The 20,611-nt window shown below is 39.3% G+C and overlaps 1 protein-coding gene across 4 annotated transcripts in view; it reads right to left on the reverse strand.

Annotated features, from left to right (window-relative positions):
• Positions 1–722: 722 nt before the first annotated feature.
• The window catches only part of FAM133B (family with sequence similarity 133 member B), a 36,373-nt gene continuing 16,484 nt past the window's right edge, over positions 723–20,611 (reverse strand). For 2 of the 4 annotated variants that reach the window (XM_042474171.1, XM_042474170.1), the window contains 9 exons: positions 10,740–10,818; positions 8,857–8,931; positions 8,656–8,688; positions 8,032–8,100; positions 6,387–6,479; positions 5,684–5,731; positions 4,546–4,641; positions 4,145–4,189; positions 723–3,265 (listed from right to left, as the gene is read on the reverse strand). In XM_042474171.1, coding sequence (XP_042330105.1) covers positions 3,179–3,265; positions 4,145–4,189; positions 4,546–4,641; positions 5,684–5,731; positions 6,387–6,479; positions 8,032–8,100; positions 8,656–8,688; positions 8,857–8,931; positions 10,740–10,818 — 625 coding nt within the window. In that variant the 3' untranslated portion in view covers positions 723–3,178. The remainder of the gene's footprint in view (positions 3,266–4,144; positions 4,190–4,545; positions 4,642–5,683; positions 5,732–6,386; positions 6,480–8,031; positions 8,101–8,655; positions 8,689–8,856; positions 8,932–10,739; positions 10,819–20,611) is intronic. The other 2 variants (XM_042474174.1, XM_042474172.1) reach the window with 2 other exon arrangements.

Consider the following 20,611-nt stretch of genomic DNA (forward strand, 5'->3'; position numbering starts at 1 on the left):
GAATCAAATGGTCATTGGATGAGAGAGAAAAGATACTAAAAGAGAAAACTGAGAGAACTGAAGAAACTCAAGTAAAGCTGTCAACCTATTTAAGAAATCTTAGGTCCTTGCAAATCAGTGTTACAAAATCTTAAGTACTGAGTGGAGGAGGGAACCTGGGAAATCATTTAATCCAACCCCCTGCACTCTCTAGTAGGCTTTTCTGATGAACATCCAAGTCACTGTTTTGGTACCATCAGCAATAGTGAACCCTTCGCCTTTTTATAGTCTATTCAACGGTTGAGCAGTTCTTACCTTTTCAATTTTCATTCACCTGTTCTTTTTTTATCTTCTGCGTCACTAACAAACAAGTCTACTTTATCACAGTATAACTAACAAAAGAGCCTTAGAGAATGAGATGTTGATTCATCTTGTCTGGAGTCATTTAAGAAAGTTTGCATTGCAAAAGTGGAGTCACTGACACACTTTTGACAATGTGTCCTCCATAGCAGGGTTGGATCAGATGACCCTTGTGGTCCCTTCCAATCTATGACTATGATTTCAATAGGCCCCAATTCCAACTAATATAGTTGGATCCAACGCATAGTGAATTTTACACTAACAAAAGGACTACATCGCCAGTACTTGTTTACACCAGTCTATGACTTCATTTAGGCTAGATTTATCAGGGAGGGAAATGAGAGAATAAATCTGAAGCTGAAGTAAATAAGCACCCAGAGAAGTCAGTTTTTTTTCCTTTTACTGGCATCAGCATCTTCTCAGCAACAACTTCATTACAAAAATGAATGAAACCGTGCAGGTCTTCATCGTTCCCAGGGCCTATTGCCTCAGGCCTTTCATTAGACATTATTCAAAGAGGTTAGTATAGACAGATTATTCAAACAGGAGGGTAGAAAATGCAGCTGACCTACTCACACTATCTCTGTTTCAGAGAATTTTGCAGTGGGGTAGGATCCTAAGAATCCATGACATGAGCTTTCCAGACGTCTAAAATTAGTGTGAAGTTATGTAAACATTAAGGTGCAGATTGAGCATGATGTTGACCAGACATATTGCATTTGACATTACTTATTCTGTACTAAGAGTGTATCCTAGAACATATCCAGTGTCTGAGGGCACTTTTGACATTCATCTCCCACTGCTCATTTTGTCCTTAAACTTCCAAGGAGTAGGAATAGCAATAACATTTCTATACTACTTATCAATGAACTAGCACTCCCTAAGTGGTTTACAATGTGTAAACCAATTGTCCCCAACAAGCTGGGTACTCATTTTGCCGACCTACAAAAGGAGGGAAGGTTGAACGGATCCTGGAGCCCCGATGGGATTGAATGTGCAACCTTGTGGCTGTAGTACTGGCATTTAACCACTGCACCACCAAGGCCCCTTATTCTATACAATAATTTGAAACCCATGGTTCTGTGGTGAACACAGCCTGTAGACAAGCTTTAAACATAGCATTGTACATGAGAATGCAGATTTGTATTCTAAGACTCAAATATATCCATTATGACTAACCCTAGACCAGTTCTCTACCCCAAACCACACAAGCATACATACACACACACACACACAATATATATATATATATCAAGAGAGGAGGGAACTTTTAAAACAGATTTTTACTAAGTGTCTGGCAGTAATTTTGCATATCAAGACATAGTTGCATAACAGGTCTGTCACTGAACTTGCGTAGAGTAAAATCAGCTTCAATATGAAGCTGGTTGAAATTCTCTCAGCTTTTTACATGCTAAATATCTTCAGCAAGTGTGCACTTAAAACATAAGCATGTATGAAGTATGAACTAATACCTGTAAGTAATGCTGTATGTGGAACAATTTAAAAAACCCACTGATTACAACCATTTTGTTCTATTGGTTAATTTTAAAATGGTACAAAATCATGCAATTCTAACACAATTTTAGGGAAAAAAGCAATGTCAGAAAATAATCTTAATCCCACCTCAAATAATTGTTATGCATATTACAAATACAGTACTCAGTATTATTTTAAATCAATTGGAGTAAAGTCGTCATATTCTGGGTGTTGGCTAGACTGCATTAGGTTAGCATTTTTGCAAGTAGCATATGTTATGGATCTAGAGTAAACTGAGAACCAAGCTAGAAAGGAATGGTTAGCCAATTGTCTCCTGCTCTGTTCACATAGAAAGCATGGGGATAGGATGGGAATGAGACACAATCTATTTGTACACTTGAATGGGGCAGCTTCATAAAGTAACATGGCAACCCATCTACCCTTGCTTGAATGATTATCAACACAACTGTTCTTCTCCAATTCCCACTCATTTTAATGAGAACTACATTCATTATGAAATGTTCTCAGGGAATCTAACATTCAGAAGAAAAAGGCTTCTGAAAGCACCTTTGGAAGCACATTGACAGTCTCAGCAAACACTGCTACTCTTTGTAAAGATCAAATATGCCCTCTAATCCTTGAAGGCATGAACACCCCATGTCCCACTTGAGAAAGTGGGAGAAAATTTATATTACACATATGTACAAAAGTAACACCTGTAGGTTACTGGCATGCTCCTGTTTCAAAAATGGCATCAGTAGTAATGAAAATGTCACAGGACTTGCTATGTCATATGTTCACTTTTGAAGAGGAATTCTGCAAAAAATCTTCAGAATGGAAACCTTTATCGCCAGTATTTTAAAAATAAAAAGGTCCATGGGTGTAACAGTAGCTCTGAGGTATATACAGAGTGTCTACCAACAGGGGCTGCTCCATTTATTACAGCACATGAAGCTGATCCACATATAGTTCTTTTCATGTGTGCATATGCTCTTTTCCTTACAACATAGGCTGACTCCTGGGTGTAGCTACATGTGTACATTACTGCTCAAGAGTGGGAAAATCCTTTTCGATAAGCCCATTTCACCCTGCTTTTGAATCATTTAAACCTTCTGCAGGACTTACTTCAAAACATTCAACACAAGCTATTGGAGGGGAGTATTACATGTAATATATTAAGCATCAGGCAACATCAATGGCTATGTCCAGCCCAATGGCACCGGGCAAGCTGAAAGTCTACAATATTGTTCACACAGAGGAGGAGAGCTCATGCAGTTGGTAGAGTTCATCATAATTTTCACAGTTGTAGTTCTTTCTAGTCTCATTGCACTTATGATAAGAAAAATAAGACTCTTGGCTGATGTTATTCTGAGTGAGAACTTGAGCTAGCTGTCTTCTTTTTCTTCTTTTTCCCATGTTTCTTGTGCTTCTTTCGCTTTTTTGTTTTATCCTTTAAAAAGAGAAATATCAGAAACAATTTCTGGATACTGAAACCAAAACCAGCTAAGCCTATGTGCTTTTAAAGAAACAGTTAACCAAAGCCAGTCTCAACATTATATTAAGAATGTTTAACCATACAGCAACACACAGCAAGGAGATTCTTGTGGATTAAGAGATGGGATGTTGTTTTACACATAGTATAATGCACTGGTTCACCAAGAGAGAGTTCCTTCTGCATCTGTGAGGCTCTAGTATCAGCTCCACATAAAGCTCTATCCAAAATACAGGAGGAGCTTGTTTCAATGCAGCCTCAAAACATGGTAGCAGTACTGTACCAAATGTTCTGATTTACTGTTCTTTTCACCTTTATTATCATGCTAGGACAATGAGACACAAAAAGTGGAATCCAGCTGAAACATTCCATTGACAGAACTGCTTCAGTTGAAAGAGAAGGGGGGAATTCCTCTCCCCTCCCCATAGTGCTCCACATGCCTCTAAAATCTGGAGAATGAGGGAACACTAGTAAATTTCAGGAAGGCATGTCCAGAGAAAGCCCCTAACAGAAACAGAAGTTTGCTTATGCAATACTGGATTCTGTCCAAAATCCATAATAAATATTGGGCCAAATCCGATTTAGTTATACTAAAGTCAACAGAGGTTATTCATTGATTTAGTATTAATGTGTCTATTAAGTCTGGGCCCAATGTATTATACAGCCATTCAGTCAGTTAATTCTGCTCTCATTTATGCTGATGTACTAAACATAGGGAATTCTCAGAACTATTAAAATAATGAGAATGGGAGGTTTGTGCCAGCACAGATTTTCGCTGATACAAACATTTAAAATGAATACTTTCTTGGTTTATTGGATAGGCAGAACAATACTTACATTTCTCTCCTTTTCTTCACTGTTTTTCTTCTTTTTTGCTTGTATCTAAGGAGGAAGACATAGAATAAATATTTTCAAAAATGTTGAAACAGAGAAAGCTCACAGCATCATACTACATAGTAAATGTGTGCGGAACTTTCACTCTCTCTAAAATGTGCCATTTTCCAGTTAAAAAGACTAGATCCTGAACACTGTTTCACTTCAGGATCAGGAGATCTACAAGCAGTCTAGGCTGGAAAGGTCCATGTAACTATCCTCTAAATTTGTTCTTCATTCATACTCACTTGGAGTGGTAAATATAATAGGATAATGGGCCCTTGACCTCTGGGACTGCACAGAAATCACACTTTAACTTGCTGGATATTGTTTTATTAGTTCAATGCTTTGATATGCATACCAACCTCCTCTCCAAGCTCAGATTCTGATGAGGACTCTGATGATAACAGGCCATCCCCACGGTCTGTTTTTTTCCTTTTCCTACTAATGCTTTTGGTTTCCTAGAAACAATGAAAATCATATTTAATCAGAGACCTATATCATGATCCATGGCAAAGTACCCCACACCAACATTTATTATTTTAATTTCTTCATGGGTGAATGGGACTGCAAAGTAAAATGCAAAACTAAACACTAAAAGACAGGACAAAATATATTTATGTACTTCTTAACCCAAGAGACTTGAGCACTGGACTGCAAGAGTCTAGGGTTTGAATCCCCACTTGGCCATGGAAACTTACTGGGTGATCTTGGGCACGTGAGCCTCCTCTGAACAAGCCTTGCCAAGAAAATCCTGTGAGGTTTGCCTCAGAGACACCATAAATCAGAAATGACTTGAAGACACACAATAATAACAACCACCTCATAATTCTAATTTCACCACCACTAGCCAATTTTTGTAGTTGAGAGAATCAATGGAATGGACAAATGAAACTCATTTAATGTTTAAGAATGGTTACACAGATATAAGGCAGACGGAACAGGAAAGGTTCATGGACAAGAAAGACACAATGGTAATGTCTCAGCTGGCTCAATTTGAAACGCAGGAGAAATTTATATGACATAATTGTAAACTCATATTAATCCTTGAACTAAGTCTTCATAGCACAGGTGGGGAAATCACAGCCTTCCAGATACTGCTTTACTGGACCTCCCAGGATTCCTCAACATTGACTAGCTACGCTCAATGGTAGCTGCAATGCAGAAATATTTGGAGAGTCACATATTGCTCACTCAGCTTTCAGAGGCTTTTATTTATTTCCATTCATTCATGGGAATTCAGCAGACTGGTTCTTAGTTTGTAGAAACTACATGCACTGTCTAGGTAAATTATGAAAATGCAACAAGCATGCTACATATACAAATCAAGGGTCATTTTCCTTCAGACAGTTAGATTTAAAACCACTTTAAATATTAGACACTATAATTTTGATTTTATTATTGCTTGCTTTCAGCTAACTGCAACATTAGAACTTATTCAGTGGGAGGAGGCTCCTATGCAAACTTAAGATAATAGTTTTACTGCATATGAAAGCATGTTACCTTTTCCCTTTCAGAGTCTTCCTTTGACTTTTTATTTTTCAAACTGTCCTAAATAATAAAAAATAAAAAATACATAGTTATGTCTTATAAGAGTTACTGTTTGCTGTCACCAATTGAAATCAAAGCTAGCTAAAGTTTAAAAACATAATGCAGAGATTAATACTTTTTGATAGTATGGAACAAAAATGTTAAGAACAAAACTGAAATAAAATATAAATGGATGGTTTATTCTTACTGGCATATAGAGAAGTTGGGACCACTGTTGGCTGGCCAGCAGTTAGGTCAATGTAGAGCAAAGCATACAAGGAAGGGAGTTTTGTTCACATTCCCACAAACACCTTTACTACTGCCAGCATACTCCTAACTGGCACTGATTCAGTCCATTAAGTCAAGGATATTTAGATGCTTTAAAGCCAGACAGGACTGCTTTGATGGGCCAGGAGGAAAAATGTTTATCAACAGCAGGCTGTACTAGGCCTGGAAATTACCAAGAGATACCAACGAGTTAAAAAAAAAACCCTAACAGTTTTATACTGTGGGGACTTGACATCTCCTGAAATTCATAAAACTGAAAGGGGAAAAAATCTGCTCCTGGAAACCTTTAAGGCCAGGGGAAAGATTTTGGGGCATTTGTGACCCATAAGTCTACTTCTGTTTTAAAATATCTTTGACAAATTCCAAGATAACATACTTATTACTTTACCTTATCCGATTCTGAATCTGAACTAGAGCTTTCAGATGATCTTCGTGAGGAGCGATGCTTCTTTTTCTTCCTCCTTTTCCCTTGTTTCTTATCCTAGTCATAGATATTTTAATAAAATGGTTTGATCTTACTCACACAAAATCATTACCTACTATTCAGCTTGAAAGAGAAGATGTAAGAACCAGGCTGGTATAGTAGCATATGATGGTGTAATGGGACTTGGGAGATGCTGTTTCAAATTACTGCTGAGCCATGAAACTAACCAGGTGACTATGGTACATTAATTCTCTCAGTCTGATTAACTGAACTATGTTGGTGTGATAATAAAATGGGAATGAAGAAAGCCATGTGTGCTACCTTGAGCTCACTGGAGAATAGGTGAGATATAATATTAAGTGATAAATTAGAAAAAAAATAATTTAAAAAAATTAACTAGCTACACTTAGCAGATATCTACATATATTCTTCATATTTTTTGTTCAAAATTCAATAAACCCTATGTTTTTACTAAAAAACCCTTTACCTTATGATACTTTTATCGATCTTATAGTATGTTATACATCTTGCCTCACTAATGCAAAATCCCATAAAATAATTTTTCAGTATTTAAAAACCCATAAAAAAATAACCATCAGAAGACTTATGGTAATGATTCTTAAACTCAAATGTAAAACTGAAAATTGAAAGATGGAGCATTCAAGAATACAGGGCTGTGGCAATCCCTTTCAAATGTTTAATGGGGCTGTTCCGAGACAGGTATAACATTGCACTACAAAATAATCTTTTTTTAACGATTAAACATCCAGTTTGGACCAGCCTGAACAATTTACTGCACTAGTCCAACACTGGTTCAATATTATTATATTCACCACCAAGATATAAACGCCAAACCATTTTGGTTCCTTTCCTTTCTATTATACCAATCAGCATTACCATCAGCATCATTCTGGCAAAGACCAAGGTAGGGCTTATTTTATATCTTCCAGATCTGTTTTATGACAAGCCAAATGTTACCTTTCTTATGTATTAAAAACTCAACTGCCGGTTGCTGCCAAAAGATGGGGGAGGCAGAAGAAACATTTTCCTTTTCCTCCTACATTCCCTGTGTATCCTTTCTTGCTATTCTAGAGGTCTTGTTATCCCATTGGAGCAGACACTACAGAGCACAATGGCTGGGGTATAGGAGAAAAGAGGATATGCAAAAGTTGCTCTCCCCATCACTTCAGCAACAAGGCCATTCCACAGACTGAGTCCCTTTTATGGGAACTCTGAATCCAAGCTAGTGCTTGGAATCCTATTGGTGCCATAAATAGGCATACTTATGCTAGCACAGGTGCTGGGGACAGGAGAAGAAAGGCCACAGGTGGAGTGGCCATGAAGGAAGGAAGACACAGGCTACTCAGATTGGCTGCCTTTGCTCTCCATCACCGCACGATCCTAGAGAACTAGCATAGTGTGCCAACAGGATTCTAGCCAGTGTGTTTAGCATAAGGAAAGTAGACTGCTTTAATTCCAATAAAAATGTCACATGACAAAGCATTTATTCTACTTTGAAATACAACCTATACTTCCAAATGGCAAACTGAACAGAAAACTAGCACACAAGCATACAGAAAGTTAACATTTTCACTAACTCCATTCTTACCTCATCTTCAAAATCAGAAGAACTGCTGGAAGAATCAGAGCTTGATGAGGAAGAGGAAGATGGAGACAACTTGACCAAAGACAACAAAAAAGTAAATTTGTGAGATGCAGAATTGGTTAGAGCAATGTAAAATTGAACAGGATGCAGCCCAAGAAGAAGAGATGGATTCACATTTACTACCTCAAATTCCAAAAGCTAAGTCTAGGAGAGATTAACTAATGCATTAACTGCTCTAAAAACAGCATTAAGAACATTTCCAGATGGAGAGTCTCTAACACTAGTAATTCCAAGGGACCATGCAGCTGTTTCACCTTTTCCATCTTAAGAGATTTTCCATGGGAAGAAAAAAACACATAGCAATGGTAAAACAAGTGAGTATTTCAAGGAGAGGATATTGTCTTCTGAATCCTCTTAAAATATAATGAACAAGATAAGGAAACAGCAGGATAAAAGCCACATTTCAAACCATGTTAACTATTCATATAAAGTAGGCATAAAACCTGCCTTCTAAAAAAACCCTTTTTCTCTGTATGGCAAGAAGTTCATATGCATACCTATCTAGCGATTTATCTATTTTTATACATATAGAGAGAGAGACAGAAAGAAAATGAAGTCTTTGCTCACCCTACTGGATTTCTTCTTCTCTTTTTTCTTTTTCTAAAAGGCAATCAATTGAACTTGCATTACTATGTTCGTTAGTGTTCACCAGTTAAGAGTCTATATTTCAGTGTAGGCAATAGTCAGAGTGGGGGGTGTAGGCTCTTGAACTAACAGTAAAGAGGATCACAAGAAAATCCTAAACCCAGTATCTCAAATGACTTTTACCTCTTTCTTTCTTGAAGTACTTTCACTTCCACTTAACAATTTCTCCCTATGTTTTTCTAATTCTTTCTTCCAGTTCTGAAAAACAGTAGAAATAATCATGAGTAGCAGCACAGTTAGGGATCTCTAAAAGCAACATTTTCAAGTATTATTTCTAGAGGTTGTGATTTCTTCATTTGGATAATTAGGTTACAAATCTTATATCCACTTACCTGGAAGAAAGCCCAATTGAATTACCATATATACGTGTGTATAAATTGACCTCATGTATAAGTCGAGGAAAGTTTTTGGGGCCAAAAATCATGAATTTTGATATGACTCGTGGATAAGTCAAGGGTCAAACACTGAGGTATGTTACAAAAGATCTAAAGGGGAAAACAAATCCTCCCTACATCTCCCTCTCTGGACCTCTCCCAAGGATCATAGTCTCAGCATGGAAACGGGGAAACAAACCTCGGCACACACACACACACACACACTCTTCCCTTTACCAAAAGCATTCCCAAGGCTCATGGCTTGTAAAACGGGGTAGAACCCCCCTCTCTGTCCTTCACCCCAGGATTGCCAAGGCTCATGGCTTACAAAACAGGATAGAGATACCCCCCCCCTCTCTCTCTTCTCTTCACTCCCAGGATTCCCAAGGTTCATAGCTTGCAAAAGGGGGTGGAAACCTTTCTCTCTTTCTCTGCACATAACCCCCAGGACTTCCAAGGCTCGTGGCTTGCAAAACGGGACACAAACCTCTCTCTCTCTCTCTATCTCTCTGTGCACATAACCCCAGGGATTCCCAAGGCTCATGGCTTACAGAAGGGGGTGGAAACCTCTTTCTCTGCACATAACCCTTAGGATTTCCAAGGCTTATCGCTTGCAAAAGGGGGGACAGACCCCCCCCTCCCTTCACCTCCAGGATTTCCAGGCTCATGGCTTGCAAAAGGGGGTCCAAGCCTGGGCATACTCTCTCTCTGTTCCTTGCCTCAGCAGCTGTTTGTTAGCTCTGGCTGTGAGGGAAGGCTGGGGGATAACACACACACACAGACACACACAAAGAAAGAGAGAGGAGAGAGGAGAGTGTGCCGGGGACTCAAAGAGGAAGCTGTTTAAAGATCCCTGGCTACAGAAGAAAGTGGGCCCTTCTTTCAAGAAATTTATAAGCAGTATTAACTTACTGCTCTGTATATAAGTCTACCCATGATTTTGGAGTCCATTTTGAGGCATACATTTCTCAACTTATAGTTGAGTATATACGGTAGGCTGCATCCACACTGGAGAAAGTTGGACACCACTTTAACTGCCATGGCTCAATGCTATGGAATTCTGGCAACTGTAGTTTGTTGTGGCACCAGAACACTCTGACAGAGAAAGCTGTCACACAAAAACTACAAATCCCAGAATTCCATAGCATTGAGCCACGGCAATTAAAATGGTGTCGAACAGGATTATTTCTGCAGTGCAGAAATGGATATAGTCTTTGTGGGGCTTATTCATGAGTAGACAGAAGTAATGCACAGTACCCAGAATAAGGTAATCACTAACATCACAGTCACTTCAGCTTTGTCAGAATTTTTTTAAGTTAACTGTAAAAACACTTCAGAAGATAAGCTTCAAATTTTAGCTCATGCTAACTATAGGTGGCTTCTAGAGGATCTTACAAAATGAAGGCCTTGCAAACTTAAAAGCTATCACTTTTGAAATAAATTATATTTAGTAATAATAGTGGGCTGGCAAGAGACCTAACAAGCAGCATTTTGTGACATGGTGCTACAGTTTCAAAACTTACAGAGAAAGATAGATGGCTGCGACAGAATATTCATAACATTAATTTCAAAATGGTATTGTTGGCAAAGTGAAATATTCTACTCATCCATCTATATAAACAAATAACCAACCTCATTCATCCTTTCTTCAAATTCTGCTAAAGCTTTGGAACCCTTCTTCTTCTTCTCTAGTTGTTCTTTCACTTCTTCCCTTTAAAAAACAACAACAACACACCTTGTTAATGCAGGTTTTTGAGGCATCCAACCTTAAATTCAACAAATTTTCCATCTCACAGCACTAGAATAAATGAAACTAAGTTGTGAGAAATACAAATATGGCTCTTCTCACAGCAAATAGTTTTGCTATGGAATTCACAAAGATAGGTCCAAAACACACTGCAGAAATAATCCAGTTTAAGACCGCTTTAACTGCTCTGATTCAGTGCTAGAGAATCCTGGAAATTGTGATTTATTGTGGCACCTGAGCTCTGACATATAAGGCTGAATGTCTCACAAAACTACAGTTCCCAGAACACCCTAGCATTGAGCTAGGGCAGTTAAAGCAGCCTCAAACTGGATTATTTCTACAGTGTAGTTTGGACCATAGTGACAGCTACCAAATTTAACTGCTTTAAAAGGAATTAGTGTTTAAAAAACAACAACAGTGGAAGATAAAGCTATTGTTGCTATTACTAATTGCTACTAGTCATTATGACTATATTCTATTTCTAAGATCACAGGCATTATGCCTCTGAATACCAGTTAGTGTGGAACAACAATGGGAGAGGATTCTTAGCAATAGCAATAGCATTTACATTTCTATGCCGCTTCATACTGAACTAAGTAGTCTCTGAGCGGTTTAGTGACCTACGGAAGGATGCAAAGAAAGCTGAGTCAAACCTGAAGCCCTGGGATTGAACTCACAAACTTGTGGCTGCACCATCAGGACTCCTTTCCTGACACAAACCTCTTTAATAAGGTTATGCAAATTTATAATCCAAGCCATTACATTTACTTAGCAACATGTCCTGTTACTTGTAATACTTACTTTTCAGAGATATAGCCATGTTAGTCTTTTGCAGTATAAAAAGGCAGAAGGGAGGGGGGAAAAGAATGTAGTAGCACCTTTGAGACTATGGGGCTGTACAGACAGCCCGTATGGGGCAGATGTAGGCCGCCCCTAGAAGTGCTGGGTTGGGGCTGGAGTAACCACATACCATACCCCAACACAGTGCAAAAAGAACCCACAAATGGTGGGTTTTTTGATTCCCCGGAAAGGGCGTCATAGCCACAGTGGTACAGGTTTTGGATGCCCTTTCGGTGCTGCATCATCTAGATGCAGTGCCAGGGCTGCGACATGATGCCGCATGCCATCTAGAAGGGTGTGTGGTGTTATGATGCAAAGGGGGTGGAGCCACAGCATCCAGCATGTGGACGCTGAGCTGTGGCTCTGCCTACAGGCTGGCACAACTTGCTGGTCTGTACAGCCCCTAACTGATTTTTATTTTTGCATGAGCTTTCATGGATAAAACCCACCTCTGGATGCTTACAGAATGGTAATAAATGCTCAGGATTAAAGCATATACAGTCGGCCCTTCTCATACACGGATTTTTAATACATGGATTCAATCATACATGGATTTTTAATACATGGATTCATCCACAGTTTGAAAATGTTAAAAAAAAGTATAAATTTCAAATATCAAACCTTGATTTTCCATTTTTTATAAAGGACACCATTTTGCTATTTCATTATATTTAATGGAACTTGAGCAGCCACAGATTTTGTTATCCATGGCGGATGTTGGAACCAAACCCCAGCGTATAACAAGGGTCCACTGTATACACAGTTGTGGGAGTGGGATGAAATGTAAAAAGCAAGTGGATTTATGATTTCTTTTCTTTTCTTGGTCCATAGCAAAGAATCACATTTCATCTACAACCCCGTTGGTCTTGGTCTGTTCAGTAGTCTTGTATGGTAGGTCCTGAAGATGGAGCAGGACCTCGCGATCTAGCCATTGCTAGGGATTCATATAAGCCTGAAAGGTGAGACAGCAAAGCAAGACATACTTAATCGTTCCATTTTGTGGCTTTTAAAATTAATATCCTTCTTTATGGAGATGAGGCTACTTTTCTTTTTACAAGCTCTTCTCCTAGCTTCTTGCCAAACCCCAGAAGACAAGGATTCACGTCTTACTTGAAGGGAAACTGTTATAGAAATATGTTTTTTGAAAAACAGTTGCTCAGCACATACTTCATTACCTCTTCTGTGATTATATAGAAGTGTTTTAATGGAACACATATTGGCTACCATTGTGTTAGGACCATTCAGAAGGCCAAGTCAATAAATTGTTGAATGGTGAGTGAACATCTAGATTAATGGATCTACCCTCCAGGACTCAAAGGATTTAGTGCTGCAGAGTTACTGGCCTTGGCTGTGTTGGCCATGGATTTTTTCCCCTCATTTTAACATTTGCACAGAGAGAAACTGTGTTGCTCGGCCCTGGAAATCATTCTGCTGAAGAAACAGTTTTCGTGGACAGAAAGAAAATGGTAAATGCTGAAGGTATGGAACACATTTTAACCACCTTGCAGCTGCTATATCTATAGGACTACACCGTGATCTACATCTGTCTGTCTTTACAATGAAAAGTTTGCCCAATGTAAATTATCCCACATTATTGTATGAAACCCAATTACTGTGCAAGACAGACCAGTAGAACAAAGGAGCTCACTGGCACACATTTATTCTCATGGTTCTCTGGTTTATTATAAAGAGATATTCAAACCTAGCTGCAGTTGACTTCAATGTTCAAATCTAGTACTGTGTCCCCTGAACAGTTTATACACAGGATACACCTTCCTACTTTTATGAATCTCGACTTCCTTGTTTGCTCCTATTCTTACCTCTTGGGAAGATGTTGTGTCATTAGAATGCACTCATTCCTAGTGTTTTTAAGGTTTCAATCCTGTGTGAAATCCATGGCTGAACTTCTCTGAGTGGGCAGCAAATGCTTCTCACTTCTTACAAATGATGCATGAACACAAAATATTGGTATAGTGCATCTGTCCCATGGAGGGATGTTGTGCTATGGGGGAGGTGGGCAAAATGGGGCATTGCCCTCCCAAATAAGAATTCATCCCCATTAAATTTCTTCTCATTTGCAGACAGTGCAGCATTCAAAATCATTTGCACCTTTGCTGTGTTTCCCTTTCCTTGGTAACTTTGCCTGCCCCTTTTCTTTGGATACCTAAACTCTATTTCTAAATGCTCAACACACTGCAGAAATCATCCAGTTTAAGACCGCGTTAACTGCCCTGGCTCAGTGTTAGGGAATCCTGTAACTGTAGTTTATTATGGCACAAAACTCTCTGAAAGAGAAGGCTAAATGTCTACAGAATCACAGAGTTAGAAGAGACTCAAGGGCCACCCATCTCTGTGATTCTGTGTGAGACATTTAGCCTTCTCTCAAGAGCTAAAACCACAGTTCCCAGAATTCAATGCCAGGGCAGTTGAAGTGGTCTCAAACTGGATGATTTCTGCAGCGTGTTTTGGACCCAGGACTCTGACCTAAAACTCAAAAGGCTCTGTCACTTTTGCACATTCATCTAACTGACTGGTACAATGGCATAGATAATGTAAGCCGATTTAGCACAATCCTATAAGGAAAAGTTGTTGTTTTCTCCTATCTACAGTGCAGAATTCTAGCAGGTCATTGCTGAAAGTGAGAGGATCAAGAAACAACTTGATGTGATTTAACCTATCTGCATTTCCCCAAGGAAGGTGAAGATGACTAACAGTTTTCTCCAGAGGCACTTTAAACACTTCTGGGATAATGTATGAGCGTGATCTCTCTCCCGCTCTCTGCTAAGAGCAACAAAGCCTCAATAGCAAATTGATGCATGTCATATTTTTTGCTCATGTTAGTAACTCCTGTTTTGCAACTAGTATGCGTGCCTTCTCACTAATTTAACAAAAGCAACATGAACAGACCCAGAAGGAGTTTATTTGTATCTTAAATGGGACTTTTATTTACTGAATGCTCATTCCCTGAAATATAAAACTCATTAAATCGAACCAATCTGGCTCCAACTGACATGCCTTGCGTGAACAAGGATCCAAATTCCTCTCCAACCCAAACAACTAGTATAGGCTGCGTCTGCACTGCAGAAAATCCACCACTTTAACTGCCCTGGCTCTGTGCTGTGGAATTCTGGGAATGGTACTTTGTTGGCCCCGGATTCCACAGCAGCCCTGAAAGAATCAGACAGGGGTCTTAGAAGTGTAAAGTATATATAGATAATAAAACTCAGCAGTCCTGCTTTGGCCACATATGCTAGGAAAGATGAAAGTAGTAGAAGAGAGGAAGATGATGCAATTTAAATCTTCAGATGAAGATGCCAGTCACAGATGCTGGGAGAAACGTCAGGAATAAACTCTTTCAAAGAAATGGCCACATGACCCCCCCCCAAATAACATTATTATATTCTCCATCTCATTTATTGTTATTATCCTCCTGCTTCCCCAAACTGGGACACAGCATACAAATTAAATCAACACAATTAAAACAAACCAAAAAAGGGGCATTAAAACAGAATTAAGCAGTTAGCATCATTTTAAAATTACGATAAAAATTAAAAGTAAAATGCAATTTAAATCTTGTCAAGGAAAAAAACAACAGCATACAGGGGCCCAAAAATACACTCTCTGCCAATAAAACAAATAATCCAATTTGGGGCTGCTTTTAGTGCCCTGGCTCAATGCTGTGGAATTCTGGGAACTGTAATTCTTGTGGAGATGGCCTTCTCTCTCTGTCAGAGAGCTCTAGTGTCACAACGAACTACAATTCCAGAATCCCCTAGCCTTGAGCCAGGGCACTTAAAGCGTTGTCTCCCCCTCCTTGTGACTCTGGGTTCCCATCATCCCCACGGCCTCCCTCAGAGGCGGCCAGGGCCCCTGTCTCTCTGACTCACCACCCGGTTGTCCCTTTCCCCATGGCGCTGACGGAGCCCTCTCAGGCGGCCTCAGTCGCACTCAGACCCAGCCGGCCTGTCCCCGCTCTAGACTCTCCCTCAAGTTCCCAACACCCACGCTACTGAGCATGCGCAGTGGCGCCTGAGCATGCGCAGTCGCCCCCGATGAAGCCACCGACCTTTCCTGCCTTGCCCTCACTTGTTGTTGGACTGTGTGACTGTTCATCCTCACTCCCCGTTTAACTGCCACAAGTTAAAGTGTCAAAGAGCGCTTTGTTGTGGGCCGTCACAGCTCTCTCTCTCTGACAGAGAAGGCTGAATGTCTCACAAAAATAACTTCCCAGAATTCCACAGCACTGAGCCATGCCAGTTAAGCTCTGCCAGGTGCCTCTGCCAACCACATTTCAGGATTCCATATCCTTGCCATGGCAGTGGAAAGGTCCAACAACAAACTGCAGAAACAACTCAGTTTTAAGGCCACTTTAACTGCCCTGGCTCAATGCTAGGATCCTGGGAATTGTAGTTTATTAGAACCCCCCAGGATTCCATAGCCTTGAGCCATTGCCTGTTTAAAATGGATTCATCATGAGGATGCTAGTCATTCCATTTGAAGTAAATTTAATAAGGCATATTGTAGCAAGCCTTTACCTTTGCGGTTAGGATATTTATTAATCTCTGCATCATCATCATCAATAATAATAAAAATAATAATAGTTATAATCATAATCTAACTATAAATAAAATAAATAATCATCACCATCAATAAATGTCCAGCAGATACCAAACCTGGCAATCTTGGGTGTTTCCTTGTAGTTGTTTGCCTTTAATGATGCTCAGAAAGAAATAGCACTGACAGCTAAAACCAGAAGACATCTTCTAGAATTCCTCAGCCATTATAAAGTAACTTTCCGAAGCTGTGGGAGACAGTGGACCTTCTCCAAGGGTGGCTGGATGTCCTCCTTTTCCAAGACTGTCCTCATTTAAACCTCCTGTCCTGGGAGGAACTCCAAAATGTCCCCCATTTTGAGACGACTAAGAACATGTTTATTTTTATGAAGTTTTTGGCTGTTATTTTGTCTGTACTCCATTTTTTGAATGTCCTACATTTTGCGGGTGCTGGTCCTCCTTGTGGTTAGGACACTGGTCACCCTGCTGTTACGCTAAGCCAAAATCTTCTGAATTTTGTGGGGTGTGTGTGTGTGTGTGTTTTACCTTCTGCCCCAAACGGACGCTGTACTTGGGCAGCCCTGATTCGAGACGTAAGAACATATGACATTAAACAGACTAGTTTGGGAGTTTGCCTGTTCTTATGTGACTATTTGCCCTAGTTCTGCCTCTAGTTATTCCAAGCTACTCCTGATTCCTCACCTTGGCATTTAAGAGTAGTGAATGTGGACTGTTGTGTGATTTCCCCCCTTAATAAAAGAAACTCCATTCAGAGAATTCTGTCTCTGCAATATTCCTTTGATCCATTTTTCTCTCGGTTACATAAGGGAAATGGTCTCAGGCTCCTTTAGCCGACCCCATAACTGAGCTAAATTAATTCCCTAGAAAGACCCTTGGCTACACTGTCTTCATCCCATCCAGGGGCATCTAAACTCTTTCTACTCTGCAGCTCTTCTTCACATTGTGTCATGCCCAGCCTGGCTGTGTTTACTCAGAAGAGGACTCTGACCCTGACCCTGGCCCTAACTTTGCCTGGTGCTTGAATCCATGGATAAAAAAAAATCCATGGATATGGAGGGCTGATGTATATGAGAGTGGCTTGATCTTGAACAGATACTTAAGACCCATTAGCTTATAAAATACCCTGCTTCTGATAGAATTAAATTGCTAGAACTGGTTTGTTGATATGGAGCACCTATGTTCCTGTGCTCCTGGCACCTTCGGAGTGGTGTGAGGGCTTAACGTCAACATTTATCACTACACCGTGTGCATGAAAAAATGGTTTTAAGTTGTGCATTTTACCTTCAGAAAGGTATTTCACCAAAAATTAAGAGCATGATAACGATTCATGAATAAAAATGTGGCTTATATTCCTTCTGTATATATGTTTATACTCATCCTTAACTCAAAGATAATGAATAGAATAGTGAAAAAAAAAAAAAGCAACGAAAGTCAATGTTTTCAAATGTTTTTTATTTAATGTGTTGCCTCTGTATTAGACATTTAAAAATACTTCCCTATAAAGTGAAGCAAATGCTCTCTGTATTTAGACATGTTATAAAAAAACACTTCCCTATAAAAATAAACAAATGTTGAGACGGCTGCCTGATATTCCAAGGACATCACTTTTTTCATTACAAATTATTCTGTTGTGGAATTGGGGGGAAAGTACAGTGCGACAAGATATTGAATATGATACTCATTTCACATATTGAGAGATCAAGCCAACCTCAAAAATAAATCTATTACCTACTGAGTTCTGCAAGCATCAAAAACAACCAGTTCCAAGTAAATTATATAACAGCATGTCTGAAGCTTTAGTCTTTAATCAACCAATCCACAATCCGCTTAAACTGGAGGACTTGAATCTAAGGGTCGTTTCCCACTGCTATCCTATACACTCTTATCTGGCAAGAAGTTCAGTTGAACTCAAAAGGACTTAATTTTGAGGGCATTCTTCTGTTTCTATTCCAAATATCTCTTCTTTCCCTTAGTTTCCTCTCTTATCACCTCTAAGGTCCCTCTCACACTGCACAGTTATGCCACTAACTGCCTTGGCTGAATCCAATGGAATCCAAGGATTTGTAGTTTGGTCAAGCACTAAAGCTTGCAGGCAGAGAATTCTGAATAACTCATGAAACCTATAGGATGAAATCATGGCAATTAAAATAACCCCAAAGTACTATCATTGCATAGTATGCAAGAGACCTAAATGATTGCAATGTAATTTTGAAAGTGTTTGCATCCTGATTTAAAATGGATTAAGAAATGAATAGGGAAGTAGGTTGGTATGCTTTTAGCATCACCTATAATCAAACTGAAGTGCATTGACACTAATGTACATTATATGTTCCCTATCTATCATTATTTCCATAAGACAGCATTTCTGTGTCAGCCAACTGGGAAAAAGCTCTTTTCTTCACTAACTGAAGCTAAGTTTGACAGTCCACTGAGTGAGAAAAGTCCTGCATTTGGAAATATTATTTTTGACTACACCTCCCAGAATTTCCCAGGCAGCAAGCATGGTCAGTGGACATGTGGCAGCCAGCATGGAAGCAATATCATCATGTTTTAGCAAATATTACTGTAATTATTTTTTTAAGTCTTCAGATCACTTCTGCAAACTCCCTAAGAGCCAGCTCGGACCTGCTATAATTAATGGGTCAAATGAACTTAAAACCCTGTCCTTATAGTTTGGATGCCCTGGTTATCATGCTGCCTAAATGACAGTAAATGTAATTTCTTTATCAAATGAAACATTTTGTAAAGTCGAAATGATGAAAGCCAAGCAATGGAATAATATGTGCATTGTCTGAAAAATGAAACGTGTGTCACAGTCGGCATCACAAAGAATACAATATACAGTATTCATGCTGTCAGTATAAAATAGCTTCAAATTTTCAGTCACAAAGGTATGTTTCTTGCAGTGCAATCCTATTCATGTCTATTCAGAACTGTTTTCTCCCAGGTCAGCATGTAGAAGATGGCAGCTTTACATATAAATAATCAATTCTTATTTTCTTTAATCCATGGATTTAACAGGATTTAGTTGGACAACCAAGATGTTTAAAAGGAATACACGATACAGCATAGTATATTTTTCAGTATTTGTGCAGCTGACTCAAGAAATTTATTTCAGAATACAGTGATTTCTCTGGTTAGAATGAGAATCACAGACTATTTAAATAGTAGCAAAGAAGCATGCTGAATCAAGGCTATTCATGCACCACTAAGAAGAAACAGTTGTTCAGGTAGACTTAAGAATTTGAGGAATGCAGATATGAAAAAAAAAAAAAAAAAAAACAGGGCACAGGCTGAATTACAAATGATGAACTGTGAGAAAGAATCTGTAGGTAGTGGAGTTTGTGGCTTAGGTAAACATTTAACTATGTTGGCTGAAATCATAAATGCATTTTCATACATAGTGATCTGACTAAGATAGAGTCCAGTGCAGGGATAGGAAATGTGTGGCCAAAGTTGTAGCTACAAGAAGGACAAAATACAGTAACAACATTGTACTCCCCAAATAAAAATTCTACTTCCCCAAATTAAATTTTCTTTTCTTTCCTGAACTTCTAGTGTTGCAGTCACTTAAAACTTCAGCTGAGCATTTAAAAATGCAGTTCAAGCATCCAAAACAAAGGGTCAGGCAAAGTTACCAATAGACGGTGAACACAGCAAACTTAAGAGTTCTAGGTGTTAACAATTTTCAATGTTTTACTCTCTGCAGTGCTAGAATGTTTTACTCTCTGCAATGTTGTCCCTTGTAGCTACAACCCTGAGTGTGGACCTCCAGACATGTTGGACTGTTGCTAGTTATGCTGGCAAATACTGATGGGAGTCAGAGTTGAACAACATATGGAAGGTCACGTTTCCCCCTCTGTTCTAGCAACTTTACTCTTGATTAATAGTGATTATGTGTCCAGTGACCCAGTCCTAAGGGTCCTCCTCAGCAAAAGCCCAAATAGGTATTTGAACTGTTGCAGATAAACATCATAAGCATGACAGATGGCATACACTGAAGAATGTAGGCCATGGGAATCTCAATTCCATTCTTGTCATCTTTTTCATTTCTCCTGGGTCATGTCTATCTCCTGGTGGTGGTGGCAGTCCTCATAATGTATTTTTATTTCTGGGGAGGATCCATGGTTGGTTTTTTTCCCTCCGTTAAATTGATTTTGCTCCAAACTAAGCAAAGTTGGGGAAAATCTTGGTGCTTCCCAGAAAACCTGGAATGACCTCAGGTTCTTTTGGTGTGTGGACAGCTGGATCTGATCTGATTTGGCCTGATGCAGTTGTCTATAGGCCAAGATCCAAACCCTCCTCCTTCCCACTCTGACCACACAGAGAAAGGGGATGGCTTG

The sequence above is a fragment of the Sceloporus undulatus genome, chromosome 6, assembly GCF_019175285.1.
Source record: "Sceloporus undulatus isolate JIND9_A2432 ecotype Alabama chromosome 6, SceUnd_v1.1, whole genome shotgun sequence".
Classification (NCBI taxonomy): Eukaryota; Metazoa; Chordata; class Lepidosauria; order Squamata; family Phrynosomatidae; genus Sceloporus; species Sceloporus undulatus.